Consider the following 22628-nt stretch of genomic DNA (forward strand, 5'->3'; position numbering starts at 1 on the left):
GCCTACCCTTTTCCTTTTGTGCCCCCAGCATCCCTACCAGGGATTGTACCTTGATAGAGAGGTCATCCAATGAGCGATTGTCTGTGGCTAGGGGTAGACGGTCAATATTCCTTATCTCTTGTATTACGTAGTCCCATATGCGTCCATAACGTTGGTCGAGGGCTACTAGAGCCGCGGTGTATGGGGTACTTGAGTTGGAATATGCCAGCGCTATATTATGCGCTCTGGGCACCTTCAGGTGCTTGAGGAGGATAGCATACTTGTACGTCTCATCGGGGACATCGGACATCATAGTCTCTAAGCACATTCGTAGTTCTGTGTACTGTGCTCTGTCCTCGTGTGTGAAATCCGGGAACGTCGGTGTGCCAAGGTACGATGCCATGGATGGCTGGCACATCGGTGAGCGTTGGGGGAGAGGCCTCCTGGGCGAGTCTCCCCGTACGTGTCGTTGTGGGCTGGTACTTCGTGGGTACCAAGGCCCGGGTACCCAGGTGCTGTTCCTCGGGGCTGGCGGTGCGTCAAACTCACCCTTGAGTTGAGTCGGGGGTCTGTAACGCAGGGCCTCGGGGGTAAAGTCTGGGCTGTACTGGACCTCCTGGTCCTGTGGAGTACGATGCTGCTGGTGGGCTTGACTTTCCTCCTCTTCCTCTTCGTCTTCCTCTGCTAGGTCTTCTAGATCTTGCAATCGTCTATTCAGTCTCTCGGCGGCGTAGGCCGGTTCTTCCCGGTTGCTGGGTCTCGCATGGACCGGTCGGGGAGGGGGTTCGGAGATGTGTATAGGCTCTTTCTGTTGGCCGGGCTCCGGGTCGCTTGATCGGGTAGGGGAAGGTGCCCTAGACCCTTGTCTTGACGAGGCCCTGGAGCTCCGTGCGGAGAGAGGGGGAGTCGCCCTGGCAATCAGTTGCTCCATTATCTGCGCTTGTAATCGGTCGCGCTCGGCTTCGCGCTTGATGTGAGCGAGGTCGCGCTCTGCTTCGCGCTGGGCTTGGGCTGCGTTGCGCTGTGCATTGGCGGCTTCGCGCTGTGCATCGGCGGCGGCGCGCTGGGCATTGGCGCGGTCTCTTTGAATATTCTCTTCCGTCTGGAGGCGTCTGGTCTCCAGGCGTATGCGGTCGTCTTCACTCCTTTGCTGCGCCTGGAAGCGCTCTCGCTGGGTCGCAGAGTGTTCGCGTTCACTAAGGGCTTGCGCTTGGAGTTGCGCGTGAAAGCGTTCTCTTTGGTCTGCAGATTGTTCGCGCTCACTCAGTTGTTGAGCCTGCAGGCGGTCTCTTTCCATGGTAGAGTGTTCGCGCTCACTTTGGTGTTGCGCTCGGAGGCGCTCTTGTTCCATGGAAGAATGTTCGCGCTTGCTAAGCGTTTGTGCTTGGAGTAGATCGCGTTCAGTGGAGGCTGCCAGGGTGGCGATAAATGCCTGCGCCAGCATCTTGTCCGCCTCGCTGGGGGAAGACACTGATGGAGGTGATCGGCTTCTGACAGTGTTCGTTGGAGATCCGTTCTCCTGTCGCGCTCCGAGGAGGTCCATCTCCTGGATGCGCTTCTCTTCTGGTAGTGGGTCGGGTTCCGTCCCTGGAGTGCTTTCTTTATCCTGGAGCTCTCCGGGGACTGTCCCGTTGACGTTGTCGGGGGGTAAAGTCATGTCATGTCCCTCCTGGTCCCCTCCGTGAGCTTGGTCAGTTACGTTAGAACCCACTAGGGTCTCTACTGGCAGGGTCGCCTGGTCGGTAGGGTTTGACATACTTTTACTATCCGCTTTTTCCGCGTTTAACGTCTGTATAAAGCTAGGTAGTAGACTGGCAGCGTAGTCCTCTAGGTAAGGAGGTGGCTGCCGTCTGCGCTGCGGGCGTTCTAGCTTAGGAGAGCCGTTTGTGGAGTGTTCATCGCTGGCCATGTCAATATTAATATTATATTAAATATTACACTGATTACCATCCGGCTCGAGGGACCAATTGTAACTGAGGGGTACAATTCCCTGACTGTATTGATAAGTATGGTATCATTAAACCACTACTGAGTTATGTACTTTACTACTGGCCATACCGTACACAGGTGTAGTGGCTCTGACTCCAGGAGGATGTTGAGGCTGTAGCAGGTGTAGTGGCTCTGACTCCAGGAGTGGAGGATGTTGAGGCTGTAGCAGGTGTAGTGGCTCTGACTCCAGGAGTGGAGGATGTTGAGGCTGTAGCAGGTGTAGTGGCTCTGACTCCAGAGTGGAGGATGTTGAGGCTGTAGCAGGTGTAGTGGCTCTGACTCCAGGAGGATGTTGAGGCTGTAGCAGGTGTAGTGGCTCTGACTCCAGGAGGATGTTGAGGCTGTAGCAGGTGTAGTGGCTCTGACTCCAGGAGTGGAGGAGGATGTTGAGGCTGTAGCAGGTGTAGTGGCTCTGACTCCAGGAGGATGTTGAGGCTGTAGCAGGTGCAGTGGCTCTGACTCCAGGAGGATGTTGAGGCTGTAGCAGGTGTAGTGGCTCTGACTCCAGGAGGATGTTGAGGCTGTAGCAGGTGCAGTGGCTCTGACTCCAGGAGGATGTTGAGGCTGTAGCAGGTGTAGTGGCTCTGACTCCAGAGTGGAGGATGTTGAGGCTGTAGCAGGTGTAGTGGCTCTGACTCCAGAGTGGAGGATGTTGAGGCTGTAGCAGGTGTAGTGGCTCTGACTCCAGGAGTGGAGGATGTTGAGGCTGTAGCAGGTGTAGTGACTCTGACTCCAGGAGTGGAGGAGGAGGAGGCTGTAGCAGGTGTAGTGGCTCTGACTCCAGGAGGATGTTGAGGCTGTAGCAGGTTTAGTGGCTCTGACTCCAGGAGTGGAGGATGTTGAGGCTGTAGCAGGTGTAGTGGCTCTGACTCCAGAGTGGAGGATGTTGAGGCTGTAGCAGGTGTAGTGGCTCTGACTCCAGGAGTGGAGGATGTTGAGGCTGTAGCAGGTGTAGTGGCTCTGACTCCAGGAGTGGAGGATGCATAATGCAGGATATGTGTTTTCTGACATGCGTTTTCAGTATAGTTCAAATTCAGTATTGTATATAGTTCAAATTCAGTATTGTATATAGTTCAAATTATGTATAGTTCAAATTATGTATTGTGTATAGTTCAAATTATGTATTGTGTATAGTCAAATTATGTATAGTTCAAATTATGTATTGTGTATAGTTCAAATTATGTATAGTTCAAATTATGTATTGTGTATAGTTCAAATTCAGTATAGTTCAAATTATGTATTGTGTATAGTTCAAATTCAGTATAGTTCAAATTATGTATTGTGTATAGTTCAAATTCAGTATTATTGTATAGTTCAAATTATGTATTGTCTATAGTTCAAATTATGTATTGTGTATAGTTGAAAGTATGTATTGTGTATAGGGCAAATACAGTAAAACAATAGCATTTTAAAACTGTCCTGTAACATTTAGGACAATCGGAGCATGGCGGAGAAATGGGGGACCCTGATGTAAACAAGATGAAAGTATTTCTCTGGTCTGCATCCCCTTAACAATTGTGTATATTGAGCCGTACTGTATTGTACCCATTCTGCAATCTGTTAATACAATTTTCAATCAATCAATCAATCAATCAATCAATCAATCAATCAAGCACTCGTGTTTTCTGACATGCGTTTCTACTACTGGATCTACTGCCTGTTCATGGTCTATGTATGCTGAAGGTCGTCAGACCAAGTTTAAAAGAATAAAAGTGATTAAATCTATTACTTGTGTCCTGTAACATTTATATGTTTAACACTAGAACAGCCATGGAGAAAATGTCACTGATTCCCGCCGGAAGGGGTCAGATGACCCCACAGCTTATATGAGAAATATGAGAAAAATAAACAGTGTCAACTATATAATTACCTCTTAATATAAAAATATGAGGTTTACCACAGGTTTGAGTGAAAATTTAAAAATAATAATAAATAAAAATATTATAAATATTTTTTTTTGGATGGAAGAGCCACACATTGACGGGCAAAGAGCCACATGCGGCTCGCGAGCCATGGGTTGGCCACCCCTGCGCTAGACACTCGCAAAGTGCTGTGACTTTCCAAATATATATTCCATATATATGTGGAATAACGTTCTAATTACATTTTCCTGAAGTCATTTTGAAATTTCAGAAACTGTGCCAGATAAAACAAGTACTTTTAGGAAAAGTCTTTGAGTGACAGAGCTGGAGCTCGACCGAGTGACGAGGATACATTTATTGAAAATGCCTAGGGGTCATTTGACCCCTTGTCGGCTGTGCTAGTGTTAAAGAGAATGTAGCGTATATCAGCCTATGATTTATGGTAAAGTCTATTCCCGCGGGGATGCGTCATCTCAGTCAAAACATCTTCTGACTGAACTTTTTTTTCAGGCAAAGTCATTCTTATTTTAACCTCCACTGTATATTTATATTTAATAGCGTTAGCTAAAAGGAAAAGACAACTCGTATCAGGGTCTGACAGCACTACAATTACATTTTCATATCATAACAACAGGTAGCCCCTTTCGTGACTGTGATGCAAGCCTTGCTTGAATACGCAGTCACTGGTTCCCACGTTACTAGCCATGTTAATGTGCACCATCAAGCACTGGTTACCTAGGAATGGATTGTTCTAAATTTATCAGATAGAAATTTCAATTTCAAAGGTACTCAACGTTGCACAAGGGTTTCACACACAAAACCGGGGTGGTTTGAAAGCTCGGCGTTGCTAATAAACATTTTAAATAATTTTTATAAACAAGTAAAAAAATCACTGAGCTAGCCTTGGCTAAAATGGCTTCTTCCGCATTTTGACACCGGAGCGCTGTGATTGCTGGGCGCACCAGGCATGTGACAAAGCAGAAGAAGAGAAGAAGCCAATCACAGCGCTCCGGCGTCAAAATGCGGAAGAAGTCGAAGCTTTTGAAGCCGAGCTTTCAAACCACCCCGGTTTTGTGTGTGAAACCCTCGTGCAACGTTGAGTACCTTTGAAATGTCTATCTGATAAATTTAGAACGATCCGTTCCTAAGTAACCAGTGCTTGATGGTGCACATTAACATGGCTATTAACGTGGGAACCAGTGACTGCGTATTCAAGCAAGGCTTGCATCACAGTCACGAAAGGGGCTAAACAACAGGCTGAGACTCACCGGTAGAGCCGCCGCGCCACTGCTAACCAACCCTTCGATAAGCTTTGTGGTCCGGGCATAAATGTGTCCATAAATCCATTTAGTTAGACTTAGATCTCATCCAACACTGTCTGAATGTATCTTGCGATTATTATACATTTCCGACGACGAACTATTAGCGCAATTCGGTCTCTCGAGTCGCTGCATGCGTCCTGCCGATTGCTCGCCAATGACTATGCTTGGCGCGGCAGGACAAAAATTCCCTTTTCCATGATATTTGACGCCTCTGATTGGCTCAATTTTGTTTCAATCTGTATGCATCTACAAATCATATTTTTTTATTATTAAACCTTTATTTTACCAGGTAGTCACTTGAGATCAAAGATCTCTTTTTCGAGCAAGACCTGGCCAAAATGGCAGCAAAAACAAAAAACAAACATACAATACAGAAACACAGACAGAGACATAAAAGGCAAAGTGGGGCAAGGGGATACATTTGAGCTGCAGCAAATCAGATTGAATGGGATCGGGGGGAGATTAGAGGGTAGAGTAAAAAGGTAGAAAGAGGATGGAAGGTGAGGCCCTGCAGGAGGTTGCTGGGGAGAGAAGGTCAGGTTAAAAACATAAAATAGAACAGCACATTATGCAGTAATGCCTGCTGGGCAGTTTTATATGTATCTTTTATGAATGATCAAATAAATTCAATCAATCAATCAATCAATCACCTGCTCTCTGCTGCGTCGACACATCCTCCACGCCGCCAAGGGGCTTGAGGAGGCCGTTCTCTCTGAAGGCCGTGACGGGAAGCCGCTGCTCCAGCTCCTCCTGCCGCTGCTGCTCCTCCTCCTGTCCATCTGCAGGGGAGACGGCCTGGACCCTGGAGGAGGCAGCGTGATCACCTCCTCGAAGTCCCCATTGTCCCTGAGAGAGAGAGAGAGAGAGAGAGAGAGAGAGAGAGAGAGAGAGAGAGAGAGAGAGAGAGAGAGAGAGGGGAGAGAGAGAGGGGAGAGAGACAGAGAGAGAGAGAGAGAGAGAGAGAGATGAGAGAGAGAGAGAGAGAGAGAGAGAGAGAGAGGGGAGAGAGAGAGGGGAGAGAGACAGAGAGAGAGAGAGAGAGAGAGAGAGAGAGAGAGAGAGGGGGAGAGAGAGAGGGGGAGAGAGACAGAGAGAGACAGATGGTGATTGATCAACAACTAAAAAGAACCTTGACAAAATACAGACTGAGTGAGCACAGCCTTGCTGTTGAAAAGGGGAGGCACATGAAAACCTGGCTTCCTGCAGAGCAAAGGCTGTGCTGTCATTGCATCCTCAGTGAGCCTGAAACTGAGTTGCACTTCCTCACCAAATGTGAAAAATATAAATATATTAGAGAAACGCATTTTAAAAAATTTGAATTAATAACAAAAGGTTTTATTGCACTACCAGATACAGAAAAACTACCAGTCCTACTAGGGGAGGACCAAGCTGTGAGCTAGCAGCAGCCTATGTTGCTGCCTGCCACAAACTGAGGGACAGTGAGTGACAGTCACCTGACATGTTTATGCCGTAATATTTGATGTTTTATTTTATGATGATATTTTGTATGTACTTATATCTGTTTGTAATCCATGTTTATGTTTAATATTGCTTTGGCAACATGTCGAAGTACGTCATGCCAATAAAGCCATTTTAATTTAATTGAATTGATAGAGAGAGACAGAGAGAGAGACAGAGAGAGAGAGAGAGAGACAGATAGAGAGAGTGAGAGAGACAGAGAGAGAGAGAGGGGGGAGAGAGAGAGGGATAGAGAGAGACAGAGAGAGATAGAGACAGAGAGAGAGACAGAGAGAGAGAGACAGACAGAGAGAGACAGAGAGAGAAAGTGAGAGAGCCAGAGAGAGAGACAGAGAGAGAGAGGAGGGAGAGAGAGAGATAGAGAGCGACAGAGAGAGAGAGAGGAGAGAGAGAGAGGAGAGAGAGAGAGAGGGGAGAGAGAGAGGGTGAGAAAGAGAGGGAGAGAGATAGAGAGAGGGAGAGAGAGAGAAAGAGAGAGAGAGAGAGGGGGAGGGAGAGAGGAGAGAGATAGAGAGAGAGACAGACAGAGAGACAGAGAGAGAGAGAGGGGAGAGAGAGAGAGAGAGAGAGAGAGAGAGAGAGAGAGAGAGAGAGAGAGAGAGAGAGAGAGAGAGAGAATCAATAGGGGAAATAGTGTCCTCAGTGTGATGTCTAAAGCAGCCTGGGGGGACCCGAGTGGTGCACAGCATACAGCACTACGGTGCAACACGGCCAACCCGGGTTCGACTCCCGGACCCGGTGATCTTTGCCAAATGTCTTCCCCGGTCTATCTCCTATTTCCTCCTCCTCTCTCTCTCTCTCTACCGGACAGCTCGGTAGCAAAAATCAATAAAAACCTACAAAATAAATGAATAATAAAACAAAACAAATACAAAATCATTAATCTCTAGCAATGAAATGAGAAAAAAATTTAAAACATAACTAAATGTACATGTTCGAAAAGGAGTAGGAAGATTTGGTGTATCGACCCGTCCCTCTACAACTGGATACTGGACTTCCTGACCGACAGACCTCACCATTGTCAAGTTTGCAGACGACACCACCGTGGTGGGACTAGTCAGCAACAATGACGAGTCGGCGTACAGAGAGGAGGTCCAGTACCTAGCTCTGTGGTGTGCTAACAACAACCTGGCCCTCAACACCAAAAAAACTAAGGAGATAGTGGTGGACTTCAGGAAAAATAAAACAGGCATGCACAGCCCCATCCACATCAATGGAGAGGAGGTTGAGCATGTCTGTAGTTTCAAATTCCTGGGAGTCCACATCTCTGAGGACCAGTCCTGGACCACCAACACCTCGACCCTGGTCAAGAAGGCCCACAAGCGCCTCTTCTTCCTGAGGAAGTTGGCCAAACTCCACCTACCCCCACCTGTACTAGTGAACTTTTATCGCTGTACGATTGAGAGCATCCTCACCACCTGCATCTCAGTCTGGTACGGCAACTGCACTGTTAAGGACCGGAAATCACTGCAGAGGGTAGTGAACATCACCAACACATCACCAAGACCCCACTCCGCCCCATCTCATCAATCTATGAGGAGCGGTGCTCACGGAGAGCACGGAACATCATCAAAGACGCTTCTCACCCCAACAATGGACTGTTCACCCGCCTGCGGGGTACTCGCTCTGGGGCACGCTACCGCAGCCTCCCAGGCAGAACCAACAGGACCACGTATTGTTCGGATCTTTCAAAAATGTTCAATTTGAATCCCTCCGAAAGGGCTGACAGGCACCACACAATGGATGACTCAATGGTTAGTCATTAGAGTTTGTTTATTTTAAACAAACTAGTTGAGATGTTTTTCCACAATACAACTTTTTATAATTCCCACAGTCGACCATAGCTTGTAGTTGTATTTTCCACAGCTGACCATAGATAGTTATAATTTCCACAGCTTACCATAGGTCAAAAACCTGTGAAACAGAACAAAATGCACAGTAGCATGCACATTAATTAAGCATAATATTATTAGTTATATTGTATATTAATATACTATCAATACTACTATTTAATATACATACATTATACATTTCATTTACATTTAACCAGAATGCCTGGCAATGTTTACTTCCTCCTCCGTATCGCACACAAGCCACTCAAGCTGTCGTCTCAGACACAAACCCACACAACGGGACAAGACAGCAGTTCTCATTCATCGGAGCACACACACACACACACACACCAAAGTTCCGCCACATGAATCTCACCATGACAAATCGGCAAAGACACTAGCTCAGCAAAGTACGCTAGCCTAGCCACAAGCTAGCGGCAAACATTCAGGCACAACATTCATTCATTTAAGTTCAAGTTTTCAAGTTTCTTTATTAGTTGACATGCAAAGATACAGAATACCTTCACATGGAATGCTTTTTCCTGTTATGCTCCTATGAGGATCATAGGACGCTTGGATCATACACATACAGCTCATTACAGTAATATTCCACAATTATTACATTTTAGATAGTAATAATGGTACAGAGCCTTGAGACAAACATATGCATATTCACCACCGCAAACAGACTGGCAGCCGTCATAGGCAGCGCCATTTACGGAAGGAGGGGGGAGTGGTTGGGGTTGTTACAGGGCTGTAGGGGGGGGGGGGGAGTGATCCCTCACACGAGGCAGCCGACAGTGCAGCGCCAATGCAGAGGAAGGAGGGGGGGGGGGGGGGGGGGGGGAGTGCACAAGCCAAGTCCTGGGTGGGGGAGGTAGGGATTGCGGGTGGGGGAGCCGCTCGCCACTCTTATCTCCCAGAGGGCCTTCGACTCCAGCAGCTCCCTGTTTCGACCTTGGTCCAGGAATTTGTTTTGGCTGACTGACTGGCCCATTTATCCTAGCCATGTCACTTTAAATTTGATTTGAATAGAGTGAAATATAACTATTGATTTGAGTGGAGTGAGTTTTAACAACTCCGTCCAAATGACTGAATGCATTATTAGTCCAAGTGTCCAAGTGTCTTATCAGTTCATTTTGGTAGATCCTGTGCGCGGTAAACAGATCCAAAATCTTCTTATTGCAGTCCAAAAGCTTCGATAATCCAAAAATGACCACGTCTTCAAGTTGGTAGCCTGATTATGATGTCCCAATAGGCAGAGAGGGTTAGCCTTATTCTGCTTCTTGAAGAAAATATGCAATCCACTGATTAGATCCATTTAGAGTTGATTTGAGTATAGTCCGGCCACCGGCACGAAGCATAGCATAGCAGCGTCGGGCTCCATGGAGCAGTAGAGGCGGCGGTAGGAACGGCCTTGAAGGCCTAGGGAGAGAGGAAAGAAATGCGTCTTGTCTCTGCAAGAGGTGGGAGGTGACAATTTAGCCAGCACCACTAACACAGTGCACATGCAAATATTATCCGCAGGCTGCATTAGCAGCCAGCAGCCAACGTGATACATTACATTGTGTTTATATGTGACATAGCCAAGTTAATAACTTTTCAATCACTTAATCAAGTCCACTTACCAATGGGCGATGTGATCCTGTCAGTGCTATAGTGAGAATGACATCGCCAGCCACCATTTAAAAGGCAGCTGCGCCAACTGCGCATGCTCACAAGCACAAACACCTGTTAACTTATTCCTTATATTAAATAAAGTCTTGACACGTATAGTTTCTTCCCCTCAGCTGTCAGACTTCTGAATCAAAACTCTACATAGCCCATTACACCTCACTGTATACCTGTGTATATACTGTAGCCATAGCTTATGTAGACTTTATTTTAATGATTATAATTTTTTATTATATTTTGTATTGTATTCACCATTTCACATTGTGCTAACCATTGCACTTTACTGTACAGTTTTATTTATATGAGTTTTATATTGCAACTGACTGTTGATTGTCACATCCTGGTTAGACGTACAAAATCTCGTTGCACTTCCGGTTTGAGAACGAGATGTAAGCGGTCACGTTTGGTCAACGCTCCGCTCCCGTTAACGTTAATTTAGCTTCAAAACCATCTTTGTACAACACTAATGTGTTTAAACCTCATCGTATATATTAAATAAGACCTTCTACTAACTATATCAACAGAAAGAATCAACATGGGACCAAAGAAAGAACTTGGAAAGAGACACGGAGTAGACAATATACCGGTCCCGGCGGTGACGCGCTCCGTGAAGGAGATAGCTGTGGATATTGAAAAGAAAACATCCGACAATACCACTGCTCCCAACGCTCCTGCAACCTCATCCGAAACAGACATGGAGAATACACCATCCGATTTCGAGTCTCTGACTAATCTGATAAAGGACTTGATAAAGGAATTGACCGATAAGGTGGATAAAGCTGACGTCAAGGCTGACGCTTTTAAGTTATATATCGAGGCTAAATTTGAAGAGGTTAAAACAGCGGCTGCAAAACAAACCGAGCGTATTACTGCAGTTGAAAACACTGGTCGAATATACACTGAAAGTCGAGGAGTAAGGCAGGGAGTTATACGCGAAGGTTGTGTCTAAGGAACACAGCCTTGTACGGCTCTCAGAGGGAGGGGGGTTTAGGGGTTTATTTGTATATATGTATGTTTTTAAGCTCGGCTCTCAACGGGACCTCAATAATTGGATGTACATCCATTGTGAATTCGTACTCCAGACGCATTACCAACAAGTACACAACAACATGTATAGATTATGGCTAGTTTGAATATAATGATCTGGAATACTGGGGGAATAAATAATCAACATAAACGCAAAAGCGTGCTCACACTGATGAAAAACAAACAGGTTGATTTGGCTCTTCTAAGCGAAACGCACCTTTTAGTGGAAGACAAAGCAACGCTAGCGGACAACATATATCATAACATTAGTCACTCTTCCTTTGGAACGAGATCCCGTGGAGTTGCTATAGTCGTGAAACGGAAGTTGAATATTGAATTGCAGGAAGTATGGTCTGATACAGATGGTCGGATAACCATAGCTAAAATTGTATACAGGAACAGGAAAATAGCGTTGGTAGCGGCATATGCCCCAAATCTGTACGAGGCTAACTTCTACGCTACACTTACTAGAACAATGTTAAACTTTCCTGAATACTCATTTATAATTGGCGCGGATTTTAATGCCATTTGGGATCCCGGGATGGATAAATCTTATCCCACCTTTTCCAATGACCAGAAAAATTCATCTAATGCGTTAAAGAATTGGTCTAAGAATACAGGTGTAAATGACCTATGGCGATCACTCAACCCTACGACCCGGAAGTACTCTTGTCGATCTGCAAGACATAGCACATTTTCCAGAATAGATTATGTTTTTGCATCCCCTAGACTATTTGATAACTATGACGTGGAAATGGTACCCAATGCACTATCAGATCACTGTTATTTACTCCTAAAAGGATCATTTGGTATACTGTCATCCCGAGCCCCAAGATGGCGATTTAACTCGATATTGCTGAAAAACAAGGAATTCATTACACAATTCAAAGAAGCTCTTGTTGTATTCATACTGGAGAATGAGAAATCGGTACAGGACCCCAGAATATTATGGATGTCGGTAAAGGGATTTATCAAGGATTTTACCGGGAACTTTTCCTCCAAAATACGCAAGAATCGTTGTTCAAAACTGGCAGAACTGGAAACGCTTTACTCTACGTTATTTTCCTCTTTACAATACAACTACTCGGTTCGATTGGAATCTCAAATTAATGTGTTAAAAAAAGAGATTAATGCCATTTTTAAACAACAATCTGAAGTTCAAATATGTAGCACAAGACAACAGCATTACTTTCATGGTTCTAAACCAAGTCACCTACTAGCTATGCAGTTACGAGCCAACGCAAAATTTGCAGATATAACTACTATTAAGGCACAGCAAGGACTTGTTACAGACCCTAAAAAAATCAACGAGACATTCAAAGAGTTCTACTCCAACTTGTACAAATCAGAAATGGCCTTCGATCAAAACAAAATGGACATATATCTTAATCAAATTAACCTTCCTAAACTATCAGAGGATGACGCAAAACAGTTAGAAACAGCCATCACACTAGATGAACTTAGGGAGGCCATATCTGAAATGCAAAGTGGTAGGGCTCCTGGAAGGGACGGTATCCCACCAGAAATGTACCTCTCATGCTGGGATGTAATTGGACCCCTATTACTTAATATGATTTTATATTCAATCAAGGAGGGGAACTTCCATAAGATCGACAATATTGCACTCATAACAGTCCTACGACGGAGGTATGGCATTTCCAGATTTTTACCACTATTTTAAAGCGTACTTGTCGTGAATTTATCAAAATCAAACATGTGAAAATATCAATGGAACTGTACAAAATAATATTAGACGAAAATGCTGATTTGACAGAAGGGTCACAGGAAACCCCATGTTGGTGTCCTCTGTGGCACCAGGCTTAAAGAGGTTGAGACACAGTGACTCCCCCGACCAGGTGGCTGACCTTTAAGGTCATAAACTGACCCCTCAAGACTATATTGAGATGGGCAGGAAGGAGTGGTATTTACATTTGCTAAAGAAGAACAAAAGCTTACTTTAAATGACCCATTTCCCCCACGGGCCCTATTTGGTAAGAGATAAAAGAGGAAGAGATAATATCTTTGAAGAACAGGAACCAACTGAAAATACAGTTGAGGTCAAAGGTCTTATTGACACTAGCTGAGCAATTTCAGGTTACGACACAGCAGCTGGTCAGAAGACTAAGGCCTCAGAGGCAGAAAGGTAACACCAGACCATTTGGAATCTCCCCTTACACATCCGATTTGACTGACTTTTAGGACATACATTAATAGGCTAAAGGCTATTGGAATTTAAGCAGAATGCCACCAGTTACACATTAACTATAGAATAGATAGACTAGACGGTTTTAGACCTTGAGGAAATAGATAAAACTGATGGCTTTGTCAGAGAGATTAGTTAAATGGCCTTAGAAAACAGTGCAATCAATATGTACTAAAAGTGAGCTGTCATACAAGATCACATTAGATAAATAGGTTTGGCAGGCATGAAAAGTTGACAATAAGTGAACCAAATACAAAGACATCGTTTGTAAATTAATGTTAATACTGAACAAAATACTTAGTGATCAAATAGAGCTACAAACTAGATTACAGATTACTTTAGAATAGAAATACCACCAGTAGGATGAAACTCCCAAATAAGGCAATTTCATGAGTTACAATATGGACATAACTCTTAAAACTATAAGAATAACAGTAAAACAATAAGAATGCATTTAATTGGTAAATATCAGAGGTTAAGGGTTAGACCATTTGCAAATGTGGTGTTTTCATGGAGACTAGAAGATTGTCCTACACTGTGAAAATCAAATTACATGTGGTGAAATGACTTCTAAAACTGTTTTCAGCCAAGACGACCATTAGCATTGTCAAGAAAAGTGTCCATGTGTTTGGGTTCAAATATTATGACTTGCTAATTTGCTAATTCTAAATGTAAAATAATGTATCCAATAGGCTAATTTGTATAAACTTAGTTCTCTTAAAGGAATACAAAGGGGGCAAGCCTTTCTTGACCTCAGAAAAGACCAGCTGGTTTCAAATTGATTTGATAGGCTGACGCCTCCTAGGGCAGCGTCATCCGACGATGCGCTGGGAGGTGTGGTTTTAGAAGTTAAAGGAAACAGCACCGGTGTAACTGAGGGGTACAATTCCCTGACTGTATTGTTAAGTATGGTATTATTAAACCACTACCTCTTGTACTTTAACTTCTGGCCATCCAGTACATGATATAGATATGATGAACACTTTCCCACCTGATGAAACGAAGTCCACACAAATGTACAAATCGAATATTTAATATAGCAAAAGGTATATACAACGTTCACTTGTTTACATTTATGATTTGAAATGCACTTGTATGGCAAATGAGTATTCGTAGGTAAATCAACATTGAATGTCCAATCTCTGGTTACGCAGGGAGTAAGTATACAACCCGGTTCTTTAGGAAACTATAGCGATGGTACTTAAATGATTATAGCTGGATACACTAAGGGGGGGGGGGTCCCGCTGGTTGTAAGACAGTAGGAGGGGGGGGTTAGAAGAGCCGCTGGCGGTATCCCATCTGGCCGACGATTTCTTGGGAGAATTCAAAGTCTTGAACACGGTGCCCACAGAACCTCGGTCCGCAGACGAATACAGCTGGACCCTCTGGTGGACGGTAGCTGCCGGTCCACAACGGAGAGACGTGAGGCGACCTCACTGGTGTAGAGCGCCGTCTCACCTGGAGTCCTCTCCGGGGGGTAGTTCCAACACTCAGCAGTGTTGGCCGTTATCCATGGAATAATCAAAGCACCCAAAGCATAATCCAAGCCGTGGAAGGCTCGCCGTCGTCCGGGTAAAGTAATCCAATGTACAGGTCCAGTCGCCCTGGCCCGGAGCTCCTCGGATGCAAGCACCACTAGTGGTCTGCCCAGCCTGGTTAAGACTCCAGATAACGTCAGGAACGATGGGGGTACTGATAACTTTATAACTCTAACCGAACGATGCACCATACATAATAGACTATTATTAGCTTAATAGAAATACGTCCAACTCGACGGTATAGTGCCAAACTGACAATTCAACTATTAATCCACACGATATCTCAATGCCTATTCTGAGGCCAAGTAGGCCTTACTGCACCACACGTGCGTCGTGGGTGAGGCTTCGCGTCTGTTACTCGGTTGGAGGGTAAAGAACTAATGGACTAAAAGAAAGTTCTACTTTACTTGCGCCATATATATATGCGCTGTGAACAAATAGTACCATTCGTATTTCGCCAGACGTATTCCTACGCGGAACCGGGCTTGCCACGACATGTTGGGCGGCACGATTGAACTTGAACCTAGGGGTATGGCTGCTGGCGCCAGGTTCTCGTCCAATGGTAGAATGAAACTATTATGGGCTGTTTAGTAGACTAAAGGGATATTCAGTGCATATTGTACAAGGAATATACAGGGGATATCAAACGATATACAAATACTATTTAAATATATATATATAAATAAATATATATATTCGGTTTAATCTGATCCTTCACAACAACCGGGACACACAGAAAAAACGGACACACACGCACAGAGCTATGGACACAGACGATGATAGACGATCGCCTCGCAGCAGGGGAGCCAGACTCCACCGAGCCTAGACGAAACCGAGACAGACGGAGAAACCGGAGACTCGAGAGCCGAGCCGGAGACACACAGAGCCACTGACACCAGATGACAGAGGAGAGGCTCATAGCAGGGATCCGCCGAGACGAAATCAAGCGCTCCCTGCCTGAGCGCTGAGACTCACTGAAACCAAGGTTGCCTTGGCAACCCACCACCACCAAGAGTGCCTCGTGTTGTCCTGGACAACCCGAGACCAAACAACACCACCACCGGAGAAACGACTGACGGCATCCACTGATCAGAACGAGAACAACTGCCCGCTCACCAAAGAGACGATTAGATATGAAAATGAAGACCTTGTACTTGTTTGATTCAGAGATGTTTTATTAAGAATGGAATAAACACACCAGTTTGTTTTCAGACCACCTCGTCTGCGTTTTCCTTAATAGAACCGAACACCAGAAATGCAAACAATGCAGAGAGAAAGGTAAAGACTATACGATCACAGAACTTAGATATAAATGAAGAAAGATACTTCAATTGGTCCGTGACCCGTGCTGTATTCGACCAAAGCCGGTTGAAGACGACGAAAAGCTACTTCTGGAAAATGGACCGAGAGATTCTCTCCCCATCATCGATGCCTCTGCGACTGTTAAAGTCTTCGCCTCATCAGCCGAGGACAGCGAGTTTGGAGGTAAGTAAGGATGATGCATTTAAATTGGTGGAGGTCGAGCGGTCTCAAATTGGGGTTTTGCTATGGGTAAAAGTGAATGATGTAAATGGACCAGGAAAATGTTGGTGTCGGAAGTACACCAGAGACCAGGATTCACGACCTACTGTCTCTGGTTTCGGCCGCACCAGCAGCACTTGATGGGTTAGGGTATTGAGGGGTGTTCGGTTAGAATGCCTAGGGGTGGTAAAATGGGATGATGAGATACGACTATGCTAGGTAGAATCGGCACTGATGTAATTAAGGAGAGGCGGGATCAAGAATTGAACAAATACATGAATAGAATGAAGGGCGATGATTTTATAAGCAACTAAACGCTATAAACAATTGAAGGTCTGGGGATAAGTGACAATTTTGGTTGATGAACGGGTTAAATGAGGCGCTGTTTTCACTCGTCAGAACTGGGCCCGCTCTGGGAAACGGCTGACGGAGGAATAAGAGTACCATTGTGGATTTTCAAGCCCTTCATCGAACAGTATTGTGACTACCAGTAAAGAGAGGATATAGATGTCTGTATTTAGTTCAGATCGCGCCGACCAGGAGGGTATTTTCATGCCAGTCCGCTTAGCGAAGCTTCTCTTTTAGACTCGGCGCGCAAGGCAGACGAACGTTGGAAGACGTTCCACGTGAATCTGTTTAAGAACGTGATCCGACATCATCTGCTTAAGATTCGCCTATTGATTGAATATAAGAAGGTATCGACTCGTGGAGGAGAGAGAATCGGAGAAGTGGGGTTTGTGGTCAGAATGGTGAGGATTGGCGAGGCAGACCACCACTTAATGCCGACAAGGGGCCTGCAAAGACTCTCCACAGAGTGACGATATGAAGATGGAAAGAGAGGAGGGTTATAGCGGGGTGAAAATACGTGATCTTGGAATATAGAGCACTTTGGATGAAGGAACTGCGCTTGCTTGTGATTCGAACATAGGGAAGAATTGTGTGAAACGGGCGAGGTGTAGGTTAAGAAATGCGCTTAGGATGAATGTGGCCAATTGTATGGTATGCTTATGAATAGGACATTGTTTTGCTAAGTATATATGTTTGGATGGATGTATGTTAGGAGTTATGAGTGAATGCCAATGTATTTTTTGTATTATTATGGAACGCTAGTGGCTGCGTTAGCCGCGATGACGACAGCAGTAACGTATGGACGCTGTGTTGCAATATCGAGTGAATTGAATGAATGGCGAGTGTGATGGAACCAAAATGATGTGTGAAGTTCGTTGAATTTTTTTAAATCGGTGGTATTAAGGTCTAAATTTAATGTGGTAGGTATCAAAATAAGCGGAGTTTTTGGAGCTGATGACGTCACTAGGAACGTCTGAACATTGGGAGCGTTGGATTTAAAATACTGTGTATTCCGGCCAGGCGGGGCCAGAGGGGCGAGCAAACTAGAATAAAGATAATAATATATGTTCTGTAAACTGGGGCTGAATAGGATTAAAGTTATGTTGCGGGGTATAACAGGGTTGTGCAGACGTCGCGATGTGTTGTGCCGCTCGAATCAACAGGATAATGGGCCGTATAGGAGAAGTTATGATGGATGCTAAGCTGAGCTAATGGAGCTAGCAGGGGGGAGCTAACGAAGCTAAAATGCTAAGCTACCTGTGCTAACAATGTAGCATGATTGAACTCTCGGGGAATATCGCGTGTTGCTACTCTTGGTGGCTGGCACGGGACCTTAGGGAGGCGCGGACAATAACTTCCGGTATAGAGGGATTCTGGGGTTTGTGGTTTATTATTGAGAGGAGACGTCGAGTTGACGTCATGTGGTGATGTGCTGCGTGATGACGCACTTGTGAGGGAGGGTGAGGGCGCCTCCTGCAGGACGTTGTGAGTACTGTAGTACAATAGTGGTGATGTACTAAACATTACAGCAGGGGGCGGTGTTGCCTCTTTTAGTGTTACACCTCTCCTTCACATGTAAACGGGGAGCCGTAGCGGACATTTTGTAGTTTTTATAGGTTTTTTGGTTTTAGGGTGGCGACAATCTTTGGAAATTTGTAGTTCTTTTTATCGGTTTTTCCAGTTTTTGATGACGGATGTATATACTTGTTTAGTTATCAATCTATATTTGTTGTGGGCCCAGTATGATGGTGCTAGTGGGATAGGAACGTGATGGATGTGTGGGTTTGTTTGTAACTCTACATAGGATAGTTTATTCCAATAATAGGCACTAGTGTGATTGGAATGTGTAGACGGTATGTGTCGGCTTGCGCATGCGCGCCGCGGTCTGTCAGTACAAGGGGGATGGACTATGGGCTTTTATTAAGGCAGTGGACAGTGAAGGGCTATAGGGGGCGATGTAGGACAAGGCAAGTTGGAGTAAAAACAGCGACGTTGTGTGCTGTGACAAGAGGCTTGCATACCCCCCCCCCCTACTCCTCCGTGTCTCTTCCTCCCTCTCTCCCCCTCTCTCCCTCCCTCCCTGCCTTCCTCCCTCCCTCCCTCTTTCCCTGCCTCTCCCCCCTCAGCCCTCTCTCCCCCCCTGCTCCACCTCTCTGTCCCTCTCTCCCAGCTTGACTTTGTTGAAGTGACAGGTTCTCAAAAGGAGATTTATTCAAGGTAGATTGCCTTTATGGTAAGGCTTAAAGCATTGGTTATATTAATGTAGTGTTTACTTTCTAAATTGGGATTACATGGGAAGCCCCCCTCTCCTCTTCCTGCTGTATGTCTCCCCCCCTCCTCCCTCCCGCTGTCTAAATCCTAATGTCTGTCTTTCCCTCCCTCTCTCCCTCCCTCCCTCCCGGTATCTCCCCCTCCCTTATCTCTAGCTCCCTGCTTGATGCTGTTGAGCTGCCAGGTTTGCAAAGGTGTTTTTATTCAGGTTGTAGTGCCCCTGCAGTGAGATTTAGAGTATAGTGTTAGATATTAGGAACGCCATGCAGACTCTTTTAGTCTGACTAAAGTAGGGTTTGGTTTAAATTAAGGTTAGGCAGCAGATGCTGAGGATAGTGTTTAGAGCCCTGTGGGTTAACTGGACCAGGCAATACGGTAAAGTCTGCTAATTGATTCTAGAAGGTTTTTGATAGAGTTAATGTTCGACTGGGAGCCCCCCCCCCCCTTTCCTCCGTCTCTCTATCCCTCTCTCTCTCTTCCCTCCTTCCACTGTCTTCCCCCCTTCGTCCCTCCATCCCTCTCCCCTTCCCTCCCTTTTCTCTTCCCTCCGCCCCCCCCCCCCCTGTCTCTCTGTGTATTTCTCCCTGGGATTCTCCTTCCCTCCCTTCTTTTCTCCACGTGTGCCCCCCCCTCAATGGCTTGCCTGAGAATGGATTGTGGGTATGCTGCAGGCCATTGCTGGGTTGGGTGGTGGACCCGTCAGTTGGGGTCCTTGGAAGCAGGGTTAGCTTTGCGGCATGTTGTGTGTTGTTGGGTGGATGTTTATTTGAACTGCGTTGCTATTGTGTATGTGGAGTAGGTACCGGATGAGCGCTGGCCTGTCTAGGTACAGGTGATGGTAGGATGGGTTGTAATATTCCTTGAGAAAAAGAGCTTGGGGTGTTTCCGTTCGGGTTCGAAACTGAAGGGAAAACGCTTTGGGCTGTGAGAAGGCGGGTCTTTGTGAATTCAAGGATCTGGGAGGTTATTGCAGTGGATATAGTGCTGGTGTCCATGAGTTTAATAACATGAACAACTGGGCTATATGACGGTCAGGGGTTTAGTGATCTAAATTGTTAAAAAAAAAAAAATGTCCCTGGATGGTAGTTGGAACAACTACAACACTAAACTACAACACTAAAGGATTTTTTTTGGTGTTGTGAGGGGGAAGTGGAAGTGTGTAAGAATGTAAGTGTGTGTGAGAAAATAAATGAAAATAATGTTGTATGAAGCGGTGAAGCGAAAGTTAATATTACATTTATATTTAGTCAATACGCTAAGCGGTCATTTAAAGTATGAAATAAGATCAGAATGGACGGATTCATCAAAGCAAAATTGGAACAGATGAAGGACCAAGTTTACAAAAATTGTTAGAATTGATAGGTTGTGTGGAAGTAATGTTTGTGTTCTCCAGATAATCATATGAAAGGAACACACAAGGGATTGGAACCTCCAGTTTTTCCTGTTGGAGGAACGGACAAAAACAAGCTAAGCTGTATCGTTATATTCAAACAAATCACACCAAATCTCTCTAAAAATATTAGTATAGTGTTGCCCGACATTTCCAATGCATAACAGATAGTGGAAATGACAAGGGAAATGCCACTGATGTTAAGTTTGGGTGTTTTTGCTTTATTTCTGCACAGGTGCTCGGCAGGACAGAGGGGGCTCTGACGATTTCAATAACCAACTGGGGAAACGGCTATATAAGCCTTGGTATAAGTATGAATGATAAGCCGGTTATCAATCCTTGTCTGCACAGTAAAAATTTGACAGTGTGAGTGTTTTAACTCAAGTAGGTAGAAATAGTTTTAGAGACAGAGAAACTTGTTTTTTCAAACGGTTATTGCAGGAGTGTTTGAAAGTGGAGAGAATGACGGTTACACAGGAAGTTCACCTTAGTGGAACATTGATAGGAACAACTGAAGCGTTAGATGCAATAACAATAGAATAACAAAAACGAGAGTAAACAATCAGTCTGTTTCAATAACCCGTAGTAAAAAAAAAAAAAAAAAAAAGCAATATAGAAATGGCCCACAGTAGTCAGGCCGATGGTGGGAGAAAGCCGAGAGCCTCTGCAGACATTTCCCAGATAGACTTTACCAGTGATGATATTCTGATTGATTGGAATAGGATGGACTTCTCTCATGTGACCAGTACGATAGAAGGACTTGAAATGATGTCTTTGACTTCAATACAGGAGGTCTTACAGGAGAAAGAACCAGAGACAACGGTATTACTCCAACCAGAGCCGATCCATGCTGGACTAACCATTTCAGGTAACTACAAATTGACGAAAGGACAGAGGAAGGCTGTATTGAAACGGCAGTCCCAAGAGGACCACCCTGGCCTTGCGGCTGGAACAGAGACTGGACAGGGGTTGGGGTCGAAGATGGAGTGGCCAATACTGCCACGGAGACTGGGGACCGACAACAGGTATGGACGTAAACATGAGGAATTGTCTCAGCCCTCAAGTGCCCCATGCCCAGATCTTCCCTGGCACCAGAGCCAAGATGAGAGGCGGGGCCCAGAGACGGGAAGTCAGACCGCCAGCGCCGAGATGGAGGAAGGGGGGCAGATCAAGCAAAGGAGAGCGTCTATAGAAGCGTTCAAACGACATGAGGCGGTTCATCGAGACTTGAGGAAGACAGAGCGGGCGTTTGGTCAAGCCGCAGACGAGATGCAGAGACTGGAGCAAGAACTGGCTAAAAAGAATGAACTGCTGAGTGGTACGGTTTGTGATGTCATGCTTCGGGCGTCAGAACTAGGCCGCCTTGATCAAGGAGTGCCCTGTGCTCCGTTGCCTGGACAGAACAGAACCGCAGGAGGGGTGAGTTTCCAGGCCCCTCCCAACAAGAAAAGGCCAGAGGAGCGGCAGCAGAAAAGGACAGGTATGCCCCTCTCTCCTCCAGGCAACAGGACATACGACCCGGGGGCCGGAGAGGGGTAGACCTGGCGGGAGCTGTGGGATGCCAGCCGAGAGACTGCTGGAGTTGGGGTGAACTGGGACCGCCTGGATGGCCGGCATCGGCTGAGTGCTGGAAATGTGGAGAGATCGGCCATCTCGCTCGATCATGTGGCAAAGGGTGGCGGGCTCGGCAAGAGTCCAACAGACGGCGAGAGTCCAACAGACAGCATGAGTTCATCAGAAAATAGACCTGCTGGACTTGCAGAATGTTGGGTCATTCACAGAAGGAAAGTAAAGAGGTTGTGTCTGCAAAGGTCATAGGTTGGATAAGAGCGAAGCGGGAATGCACAAACAAAGCTGAAAGTGCTCGGGAAAATAGAGTTATTAATAAATGAAAATAGAAAATGCGACTGATTAGAATAGAAATAGAAACGGAGATACATAGATAGGGTAAAAGGTTTGATTGGGTGTGCAAGTTACTAAAACGGTTTGGAAGACTAACAAGGGTAAGTTGGGGCTGTAGAGGGGTGAAGTAACTGGAAATTGCATGGGCTAATCGTACTAACAAAAATGATGGTTTTAAACAGGAACAATGGAACATTTATAGTATTAGACAGAGTTAATAACAAAGGACTATTTATAGTAGTGAATATACTTACTTGATCCAAGGGTGGTCAAGGAGACTTTGAACATTATT

At 45.4% G+C, this 22628-nt stretch overlaps 1 protein-coding gene across 1 annotated transcript in view; it reads right to left on the reverse strand.

The window, feature by feature from the left end:
* LOC311228157 (ensconsin-like) overlaps positions 1-22628 on the reverse strand; it is a gene marked incomplete at its 5' end in the record, with an annotated part of 223863 nt that overhangs the window by 23126 nt on the left and 178109 nt on the right. Inside the window, one exon of the mRNA XM_084314070.1 lies at positions 5803-5998. Coding sequence (XP_084170196.1) covers positions 5803-5998 — 196 coding nt within the window. The remainder of the gene's footprint in view (positions 1-5802; positions 5999-22628) is intronic.

This window comes from Notolepis coatsorum, assembly GCF_963971535.1.
Source record: "Notolepis coatsorum genome assembly, chromosome: 5".
Lineage (NCBI taxonomy): Eukaryota > Metazoa > Chordata > Actinopteri > Aulopiformes > Paralepididae > Notolepis > Notolepis coatsorum.